The 12,086-nt window shown below is 35.1% G+C and overlaps 1 protein-coding gene across 1 annotated transcript in view; it reads right to left on the bottom strand.

The window, feature by feature from the left end:
• LOC126829944 (guanylate cyclase soluble subunit alpha-2) overlaps positions 1-12,086 on the bottom strand; it is an 86,662-nt gene that overhangs the window by 10,799 nt on the left and 63,777 nt on the right. Inside the window, exons 7-8 of the mRNA XM_050560143.2 lie at positions 7,345-7,511; positions 3,640-3,783 (exon numbers count right to left, since the gene is read on the bottom strand). Of these exons, the coding sequence (XP_050416100.2) occupies positions 3,640-3,783; positions 7,345-7,511 (311 nt within the window). The remainder of the gene's footprint in view (positions 1-3,639; positions 3,784-7,344; positions 7,512-12,086) is intronic.

Raw genomic sequence — 12,086 nt, 5'->3', positions numbered from 1 at the left:
GACAACATATAGTAGTTCGGATAGGATAAAAACCGACGTCATATGCACACACTGTTGTACACTTAAAAGATCCCTTGCTAGTTCAAATTCGATGTAAGAATAGGCCGTAGCGCTGCATGGTGTATGTCTGTCTTCATAAGCCCAGACGGAGCAGAACAGTAGGAGCTTAAAACCCCATCAAATAACATTTCATTTCAACAGACAAACCCAATTTATCTGAATGGTCCACATAAAATAAAGTAAATTTTGGGACTAGCATATGATACAATTTTATTTTGACAATTTGCTTGCTTGTAGGCCCTACTGTAGGAAACCAGACTACCCGCAGAAAAGAGAGAAAGAGAGAGAAATCGAGTTTAATGTTCACTCAACACAAACTAGGTCATTTCGGGACTAACACATGGTTCAATTTTATTTCAATAATTCGCTTGCGTGTAGGGGTCTGTAGCAGTGGGAGGAAACCAGAGGACCCGGAGAAAACCCACAAGGTTGGACAGGCGACCCTACTCCTTGTCACGTACAACAAGGGAATCGAAACCCCCTACAGGTGAACCTACTCCTTGTCACATACAGTCTTTGGATCGAAACCATGGCACTTGATCAAATGATACACCTACGTGAAAATCCTCGATGTTGGACAGGTGACCCCACTCTCCTTGTTTAAATATACTCTTCAAAAAAAGTAGGGGATTTTCAGAAACAATACAAAACTGCAGAAATGCACTGCTGTTTTTATTAGAGGTAACCAGTGTATGTTAATAACAGGCCAATTGGCTACACATGAACATAAACAGTTCATATGGGCAGCTTATCTGACGGACCCATTTACTCACAAAGAATTACACCATCAAAAGTGAAAATGGACGTTTTTGATTTTTGTCTTAATAATGAGTAAATTAAATGCTCCACCAATCCTCAGACATTCAGCAATTTGTTGTGGCATCCTCCTAATCAACCGTCTAATCACGATTTGGGGCAATCTGACCCATTCCTCTTGCAGTGCCACGGCCAATTCTTGCAGTGTTGTCGGTTGACGTTGATGTCGACGAACACTGTACGTCTCCCAATCAAATTAAACGTAACACACTAAAGCAAAGATACGCTAAACAGTAAATCTTATGCAAGAACCGATAGGAAAGCAAACATGGATAGGATAAACCAGCAAGCGGCAGTTTTCATCAACCCTTCCTTGAAGTGTCAAATTTGACAATGAACCCCTTCCATGTGTATGGCACTATTGCGTGTCGCATGTGCAGCTCAGTGGTTCTGTTGGGGCGATAAGTTCTTTATCTGTGAACATACTCTCAAAGCATGTCAAGTGTCCATGACTATTTATCATATCACAACCTGCATAGGTATTTGCATTTCAATATCCCCTACTTTTTTTGAAGAGAGCACGTGATAAGGAGTAGAGTCGCCTGTCCAACCTCGTGGGTTTTCTCCGGGTCCTCCGGTTTCCTCCCACTGCTAAAGACCCCTATGCACAAGCGAATTATTGAAATAAAATTAAACCATATGTTAGTCCCGAAATGACCTAGTTTGTGTCGAGTGGACGTTAAACCCCATTTCTCTCTCTCTCTCTTTTTTTGAAGAGTATATATACATACCACTAGACTCAATGACAACTTATGATCAAAGGCACATGCATTAAACCATCCTGCCAGCCAACCCCCTCATATCAACAGAATGTATTTTATAGTATTTATTGTATACAGGAATCGAGTGAAGGTTAATAAACACTATAATGACTAGTGGTACGTCAGTTGTTAATGTAAATTATACACACTTCAGATCACTTTAGCTCACTTTAGACAGAATTAAACTTCAACCCCGCCTCGCTACATCGCTAATTACCAACTTCATTCCTTTATTTGCATGCCTTTTAAAATACAGTACATTTACCTTTCACTAATAACTATGAATGGCTTTTTACTTTAGTAGTATTTACATAGATTTCCAGAAGGCCATTTTAACGTAGGATATTGGCATGCAATTTTATATTCTTTTTAAAGCTCTTACTTAAAGCACTTTGGAGAAGAAACTCTATATAAATGTTTTGTATTAATCGAGATAATAATGACAGTTATCAAAGAACAATAACAGGGACTCCTTTATTTTTTATAGAATAGATAAAATGGGCAATTAGACCAATTATCCCTACTTAGCAGTTACCAGTACTAGTTTTATTTGTATTGAACTCTTCAAACTGATTAATCTGGCTTGTGAAGTTCTATAATATACTATGTTGGGAACCTGCTAGAATTTCACCCTGGTTTGGGTGTTGGCGGGGTTACCGGGGTCTGGCGTTTTACCGGGGTTTCCATGTTTGCCTTATACCAGGGTTTGTGTATAACCTAGAAAAACGGGCTGGAAATTAAGGCCAGGTGTCCCAATGTGCCAAAACCTAATTAGAGAGGTATATTTCTAGAGTGTAGATAATAATATAGATAGTCCAAGTCAAAGATCTGTTAGAATGATAAAGGAGAAAGGAAAAGAAAAGAAAAAGAACTGGAAGATTATGGAGATTTAATATTGTAAACTAAGCCAGAAATAATTGATGAATTGAATAAATCTGTTTCTAAAAGCTGACATTTTAGTAGTGGGTCCTGCTGGATAGCATCTGCTAGTTGAGTTTGGATCGGGACCCAGAAAAGACGGTCTACGTATGGATCCCGTTCTCTCCAGATGTCGCTCCCCCATTCACTTGGGCATTCCCCATTCATTTTCTTTGCTTATGGTAGGAAATGAAATGGTGAAATACAGTTTAGCATCCTACTTTTCAGAATGACTGGGCTAATGGGGATGGGCATACACCCATGAAGGGAATTTTGCCAAAACAGTGGCTTTCTGCCTAATCTTCATCGAATTACAACTGCCGATCTTTATGTACACACCAGCATGTACATGGATCGAACCCCAGACCTACTGGTTGTTGAACCAGCACCTTCCAAATGAAACCACCACCACTCCGAGACAGAAATGATGTAGAAAACTGAGAGAGAGAGAGAGAGAGAGAGAGAGTTCAACAAAAACTAGGTCATAGGACTAACATATGTCACAATATTCATATGGATCAAAATAAGGACCGAAACCATTTAAGGGTATTTAATTAAGAGTAATGGATTAGGTACTGAGGAGACAAAAAAAATATCATAAACAATCGATTCAGAGGCTCGCAACTCAATAAGCGAATTGTGAGAAGGTGAATTACGATACATCGATTCAACGATATATCGTGCCCCCACTAGGCACAATCCCTCTAGCGTCTGTCATTTGGTCAGAGTAGAATAAGAACTATAACAAAAAGATAGGAAATCAACTGAAAATAATCCTGCAATCTTGTTCATGACAAAGCAGGGAATCATCATTTGAGGGATGTTGAATTCCTTGAAAACTATAATATTGTCAAAGTTGGATAAGCCCAAAACATCTTTCAATTCTGTTCAGTATTTACGAAGATACAAGAACATGGAATATAATTACAGTTTAATATTGAGCGATGTTTTGACTAGGCTTCTCTAGTCTTTATCAAGCAATGAAATGAAACAGGTTTCAAATCCCTCCATTGACAATTCAAGACTTAAAGTATTCGAGAACAAGGTTGCTGCAGTGTAAAATAGAAATATATGATTTACTTACTTTGATCATGTTACCATCATGTGATTTCTCATTTTTAGCCGCTTCCATCATTTTGAGACCCATCCAGGCTATTTGGTGGGCATGGTAATCACTGGCCTTATGCAAACCACCAGCTACACAATATGCATCTCCGATTGTCTCAATCTGTTTAATAAAATAACAAAACGTATTATACATAGTTTCAATCTGTTAAATAAAATAACAAATAGTCTCAATCTGTTGAATAAAATAACAAAACTTATTATTACATAAACAGTCTCAATCTGTTGAATAAAATAACAAATAGTCTCAATCTGTTGAATAAAATAACAACACTTATTATACATAGTTTCAATATGTTAAATAAAGTTACAAACAGTCTCTATCAATAAAAAACAAAACTTATTAAAGATGTGGATGTTAAACCCTATTTTATTTCATTTCATTTATTTAAAGATGTATTATGTAAGAGCTAAATCTGCCTACTGCTGTTCTTTAAATTATTATTTAAACATTTATTCACTTGACAAGCCATTGGAAGGGCATTGAATCAATTAGATCATTAAAGCTTACAATGGATGTCACTCAATAAAAGGACTGACAGTGGAGATTTTGTTTAATATGACAATAAAACTTAATACCGGTAATTGGCTTTTTGTAGTAAAAATTGAGACACTCATAACTTTAAGTAATTTGACTGAAATTTTCAATACTCTTAAAGGCTCAATACCACTCTTGTTGTAACTGAATAATATGTCTCAATCTTTATTCTGGTCAACAAATTGTACTATTTTACAATATTTCAATTAATTGATGATACAAATTTCATCTTAACTCACCTTATTTAAAAATTTTGAAAAATTCAACATATTGGTTTGAACGTCTAACGTAAACCTTTTCAAATGAAACTTCGATTTAAAAATATTTTCGAACCCTCTGGACAAATAAAATAGGATGTAATGGATAATTTACACAACAGGTAGGACACTTAAACATCTAGTACTTAGATAGAGATATTATTTATTTTCTGGAGCTTTCAAGCCAGCAAGAGTGTTATTGTCCCTTTAAGTCTGTCCTTGAGCCAAGTGGTTTTGATTTCCAGATTGTACATGAGACACTCTCTCTCTCTCTCTCTCTCTCTCTCTCTCTCTCATATTGTCTGTCATTGAGTCAACTTGAGTCATTTGACCAGTGGATACGACTGATCAATTGAGTCTGATTTTGAGTCAGCTCTTGCTACACATTGACAGTTCATTGTCCGCATGCACATGCCCAGACAAATGACCTAATTCATAGCATTGTCTTTAAACATGAATCTTTATTAATTAAAGCAATTTAAATGTTTCTATTATATGATTTACAATGGTTCTCTAATTGTCTGTAACAGTTTATTCCTTGCTCGACATCAAACAAGCCTTTCATGTTTATTTCTTGAAGGATTTTTTTTGTGTTTTGTTAGTCTGTTGAGAAACGAACGGAACCCAGTTTAAAGTCCCACAAGTAACACCAGCATTCGTCAGAGTTTTATAAATATCCATAATACATTTTAAATAATATATTAATTCAAATGAAATGAAATGGGATTTAATGTTCTACTCCGACTGGGCTAATAAAGGCGGGCATTGGTATACGCCATACAGTGTACTATGAGGGAAATTTACTCGGATAGAGGCACTACGGCCTACTCTTATATTGAATTCCTGCCAAGGGATCTTTTATGTGCACACCAATGTGTACACAGGACCTCGGTTTTTCATCCCATCCAAATGACTATACGTTGTCCCTTGCCAGTCCCACTGACAAGGGGGAACCCTGCCAGAAAATCCTGGTGAACTTTCTCGGCCAATCTCCAGTTTAGCGAGCCAACGTCATACCTGCTAAGCCACCGTGGATCCCATATACCTCAAGCCATACAAAAAAATATATTATTCTGGCTCCAGTTTCACAAAGCATTCTCAACTTTAAGAATTTACTGAACTTTCAATCACTGTTAAGAGAAATATCTTTGATCCAGAAACACAAATATTTTCTTCTTATTGATGTATTGATACTTTAAAACAACAAACGTTTTATAAAGGGCTATAATATTTTAGTTAAAATAAGGCGAATAAGTTGAGTTAAATCTTAACTTAAGTCTGAGACTGTTTTGTGAAACCTGGGGCCTGGTTCACAGACTATATTCCTTCAAAAAATATCTGATGTGGGAAGGAGGTTTTAATGAATCACTAGAAGGCTAAATGACTTCTCATAAACATCACATTTCAGGCCACTACAATTATATTATCATGTTATAGTAATGCATGATTATCCAGTATCATTTATGATAAAAACATTTCAGGCCTCTACAATTAATGAATGATTATCCAGTATCACTTATGATAAAAACATTTATTTATCAGTGTTGTATATTTGATAAATGAATATATGGTACATTTCCGGTTTCATTCAAATTTCATTCAAGTTGCTTCCTGTAAATTAGGGGGGAAATATCTACGTGCAATAATTAATGAGATTTTTTTATTCCTTATTTTTCAAAATAAAATCAGATCATGTGGCCCTTTTTAAGTAACGGAGGATTATCAGAGAACCCGAATATTTTTTTGTATGGCCTAATACAAAAATATAGGGAAAGTTTATTAGTACTTCCAATAATATATAGGAGAGTTTTTGGTCATATATCAAATGAACCCCAATAACCTTTGGGTACCTGTGTTCAGCAAACATTGATTTATTGGGCGGTTAGAGAGTTAAACAAATTAACTGATCATAAATAATAGAGTTATTTAATTAAATGTGAGATAATCTAACAAGGAAGTCATACCCATGTAATAACCTTACAGTCATTGAAACATATATTTCTTAAAGAATCTATGGTAATAAATATCTATTCTTTGGAACCTTAAAGATGGGTTATGTAAGAGTAAAATCTGCCATTGTGGGTCTTTATTTTGGCTTCAAAAGTTATAAAAGAAATGAAATGGAGTTTGACGTCCTACTGTTCAGCTATGACTGGGCTAATGAAGACAGGCATATGCCATACAGTGTGCTATGAGAGAAATTTTGTCCGGATAGCGGCACTAGAGCCTACTCTTATATCGAATTCCAAATGCCTGCCAAAGCGTATACCATGGGACCTCGGTTTTCATCCCATCTGACCGACTAGACAGCTGTACTTTTCAGGCCCTCCTTCCTGCACCACTAACAAGGGAAACCATGCCGGAAAATCCTGATGAACTTTCTCGGCCAACACCAGGAGCGAACCTGCGACCTCCAGGCTAGCGAGCCAATGTCTTACTCACTTAGCCACTGTGGTTCCTTTTCAAAGGTTATATAAACTATTTGACATGACATGCCTACAATCAACTTCCTACACCATTGGATGGCGGAGATGGAAATGAATTAAAACACCAACAAGATTAAAAAATTTAATGATAAAATGAATTGGGAATGAGCCTTGATGGTCAACTACTGTTGTTACGAATATAAAAAAACAATCTAACGGCCTACTGTTTGCACTGGCTGGGCTAATGATGACAGACATACACTATACAGAGTGCTAGCTATGATGAAAATTCTGCACAGACAGCAGCACTCCTGGCTACTCTTATTTATTATTTTCATCCCATCCCAGTCCCACAACTTTGACAAACTGGAACCACACTGAAAAATCTTCAGTGAGCTACCGTGACTCAAGGCATACCTGGACAGTAAATATAAGTTGCTTACCTTATAAACATCAATGATGCCACACGATGTATCAAAATGTGTGTAGAGTGAGTTGAGCATGTTGACAACCTGCATGGGTGTACATGTGGCACAGATAGCCGTAAATCCAACAATATCACTAAATAACATTGTCACATCATCAACTTTCATCGGCTCAACGGCTTCATCTGGAAAAAATATGTCCAAAAAACTGTATTCATATATTACAGCTTATCACGAGGTAATATGTCTACTTAAATTTGTCATTTTGGTAAAACATGTGGTAGATTTTTATTTTTACAATTTGCTGGTGTTTAGGGGTTTCTATAAGTGGGAGGAAACAGGTGGGCCCAGAGAATAACTACAACGTTAGGCAGGCAAAACTATTCTGTGTAACGTGCAAGCGTGGGTTTGAAACAATGCCATTCGATTCAATGCTAGATGTTACAATATTAGAAGAACTACTCAGCTACCCAACCTCCTAGCTCCAAACAAAAGTGATATTGCACGCCCTGCCTCATGAAAAACACCTTCCATTAAATATATTTAACATGGATTCTGATTAATTGAGGCCCTAATTACCGGGTAAGCACTTAGAAGATTTTTGTGCACCCATATATACTTTAGTATGCAATTCAAAATGTAAACATTTATAAACCATAAACAATCCATTAAGCACATGGTTAAAGTTATTCTGAGGTTTTATGCACATCATTATTATATATATTGAGACAAAGAAGAGAACAGTAGGAAAAGACAAAAAACAATGTAAAATCAATTAAAAGACCATAAAATCTAAATAAGATATTTTTAATTGGTCATCTTACAGAACAAAAATTCTGTTGTGCCACTCTTCTCATGATGTCCAAAGCATGTGTTTATTTACTTAATGGTTAATCCAGCCTTGGCTTCTTGATCATACATGCTAAATTGGAGATTGAAATATCTCGGGAATCGTACAAAAATTAATGAGATCTCTTGAACTACCAAATGCCCCTTATTCTCAAATCTGTGTGAGAACCATTATGAGAATTCTTTTTATAAAGAAATGTGTGCTTTTAAATATTCAGATAAACATATGTATCATACCCAATCTGGTTAAAACACAGATCCTATTTCGTTTCGTTTTTATAGTTCAAAATTTCGTTTTACTTGTCTTTACTACACTTGGATCTGGAAGAGTTGTTATTTAACTTGTGTTCTGAATAGTGTCAGGGATAAGCCAATCAATCGGTCTGTTACGGCGAGCTTTGGGCGTGTTAGTAACACCAATGCTGATTGGTTAATCAAATGTCTGACGTCATAGGGTCATAAGTCGGTCTTTTGACCCCTGACGTGACCTATCGCTATAACTTGTCAGATCTTCATGTAGTGTAGGCCATCGAAAGTATAAAAAAACGAAACGAAATATAGATCTGTATTTTAATCAGATTGTATCATACCGAACTTGTATTTGTAAATAAAAAGATATTTTTTAAAAAGATGCTCATGTATACCAAGTAATAAAAACGTACATCTAAACATCTATAAAATATTGGATATATCTGGACGTGTTTTGTGCTCACAGCAGATGAAAATTAACAACTAGTGACAGGAATGATGACTTTATTTCTAAAACTTGTATTTTTATCTAAAAATGACTTTAAAATTAAACTCTACCAGTGTAAACATAATTATAAAAAATCAAATATTGTTTTTGTATTTGCTTGAATGGTCACACAAGAAATTAATTTTGGGAAGACAGTGTTTGCATTATCAGAGTATTATGGGTTTATTAACGGTATCAATATCAGCATAACAGTGAAATCACCAGTAGCTCTAGACTATATTAAATCGTGTCCATTCACTTAATGCCAGAGGCAATGCGTATTCAAATAACCAGAATGTTATTTCAATACGTAGCAATTCGTACTCCACAAGTTCTGGAATTTGATACCGTTTTTTTAACCGCAAATGTGAATCTGGCACAGTAGGGTAATCTGTAATCACTGTTGATACAAAAAATAAAACCTAACATGGCTGCTATTTTGTGTTTACAGACGACAAGAGCTAAACCAATATGGGGGGGAATGATCGTAGATGTCCGCGCTAAATTCTACTAATGGACATATTCATTTTGGTCTCTCAAAGACTCAATGATGGGGAGTTACAACAAATATTGAATCTGTCTCTTAGTAGAAGATCACCGCCTGTAGGAAAAAAACCTGTTAAGGTTACCCAGTTACTTGTCACAGTGCGAAATATTGATAAATGACGTAATTAGGTTGGGTTATTGGATTCAGATAAATAGGTTCATTGAATTGTTTTTGAGTTCCATTCACCGTTTTCTAGAAGGGTATTAAGAAGAGATATTGTTAAAGATACGCGCTCCAGATCGCGCGATGAGCATCTTTCTGAAAGAGTATTTGATGCCGTTAAGAACGATCTATAGACGAGATGTTAAAAGCTTTTACATTGAGAATGAGAGAAGATATATCGTATGGACATTTCCAGATAAAGGTGATTGCGAGGTTGCATGTATTTGAAGGATTGGTATACAAGTATTCTATATACAGATATTGAATGATATATGTCTAGCAGCTATATATATACAACCACCACCCCCAATGGCCATATTGTTTAATATCACAGGGATCAGAAATCAATGACTTAAGACATAAGTACTCCTTGGATATCACACCAAAATCAGTTTTATCATGTAGGCTAATGTTAACAAATTATTTCTCTTAAACAGCAAAAGCACCACCATTTCTTTTAAAACACCACAAAATAGTTCTATCACATAATGTGAAAACCAGCATTTCTTCTAGAACACCAAAAACAGTATCATATTCAAAACACCAAAAAAACACCCCAAAACAATTTAATATAATGCACTGTAAAAACATAATTTAAAAAAAACCAAACACCTAAACACTTTAAAAACTTCATTTCTTTTAAAACACCCAAAACAGTTTTATTATGTAGTGTAAAAACAGTATTTGTCTTAAAACACCAAAAAACCATCAAAAACAGAAAGAAAGAAATGGGGTTTAAAGTCCAATCGACATAGACTACGCAATTTTACGACACAACATGGTTAATTTTATTTCCATAATTCTATTAGGGATCTTTAGCAATGGGAGGGAATTGGACAGGCAACACTACACCTTGTCATGCCACTTGACTCAGTCACCAACATTATGATCCAACGTGCACCCCTGTGCACCCCCTAACAACCTCCCAATCCCCCACCCCCATTTGACAAGAATAAAAATAATATTTTATTTAAAACCTGTGATTATTATCTGAATTTTTCGGATGATGTCTAATTTTTCACAGCTTAGCACCTGACCATGCTAAGAATGCATTATGTTGCTTAAAGATGTATTATGTTAGATAAACAGATGACAGTTCACGCTATAATAGTTTAAAAATAGGTAATGAAAAATCAATATATTGAAAATTTCAGTCCAATTACTTAATCATGAGCAAAGTTACCCCTGTTTGAAGTTTTGATATGAATAGCTACCATTGTTATGATAAACAGAGTTTCAATTATCCACTTTTAAATCAAAATATCAAATGGCAATCAAGTTTCAATCTGTTAAAAATCCCAACCATCTGATGACCTGGAGAGTTGATTATGGGTTTGTCATGTGAATAAGTGTCTAATAATCAATATAACATTTGAGATCAAAAGAAAGATAGACAATAGGCAGATTAAGATCTTACATAATGCATCTTGAAGCATTTACTTGTGAATTATTTGTGTCTTAGTTGCGGCTTAAAAATCGTGAGCTTCAAAGTGGGTAGATTTTTCTCAAGTTAAACAACAGTATTAGCGAGTCTTGATTTATGCTACTGGCATTTCCCTTACGATAATTGCAAAAAAAAAAATAACAAGCAACAACTTCATTCAAGTCATATTTCATTATAAGTTGCTTATGAATACAAAATATGGATTCGACCTGGTTTTATATTTTGATTAAGTCATTCTAATTTTCTAACCACTGACAAAAGGGTTTTATGCCAATAGCATACTAATTATTGCAAAACATGACTGAATCATAAATGAAATGAAATGGGGTTTAATAACCTACTTTTATGCAATAATCAGTCTAATGAACATAGAAGCTTTCCATGCAGTGCTGCAGCCTATTCTTTATTTCGAATTCCATCTTCAAGGGTTCTCTTACATACATGCCAATGTGTACACATGCAGCTTGTTATGTTGTTCCATAAAGGTTTTTTTTGCATGTACAAGACCTCTACAGTTTTGATCAATTTACAGTAATGTTGGCAAAGAAATGTTTACAAAATGGTAAATATACGATTTCATTTTTAAAGCTATGAAACTCATATTACTTATCTTGGTCATCATATTCCTTATTTACGACATCTCCTTGACCCCTTGGTCAGATAATCTTTTAATCAACTTATAATCATAATTAAGCAGGCTTAGCAATTTATAGTCTTCTATCTCGCTGTCGATGAAATATGGCATCCACTACAAACCTTTCCATCGACTATTAATTATCGGCAAATAATTTATGGGATTTACTGGGACTTGATTTATTAAATGAAGTAGAATTCAGGAGCATAATTATGATATAAATGTCCAAATCAAATCACAAGTCCAACGTCAATGTCTTAATGAAATCCGGTCAACGTCTTCATGAAATCTGTCTTCAAGTTGATCTAGACTATAATATTTTGGTAATGTTGTGTGCCATTTAAAACAGGATTCAACTGATAAATTGGGGTGTGAAAATAAAATGAAA

This window comes from Patella vulgata, chromosome 8, assembly GCF_932274485.2.
Source record: "Patella vulgata chromosome 8, xgPatVulg1.2, whole genome shotgun sequence".
Taxonomy (NCBI): Eukaryota; Metazoa; Mollusca; class Gastropoda; family Patellidae; genus Patella; species Patella vulgata.
The sequence above is the reverse complement of the archived record's forward strand: the minus strand, read 5'-3'. Positions and strand labels throughout refer to the sequence as shown.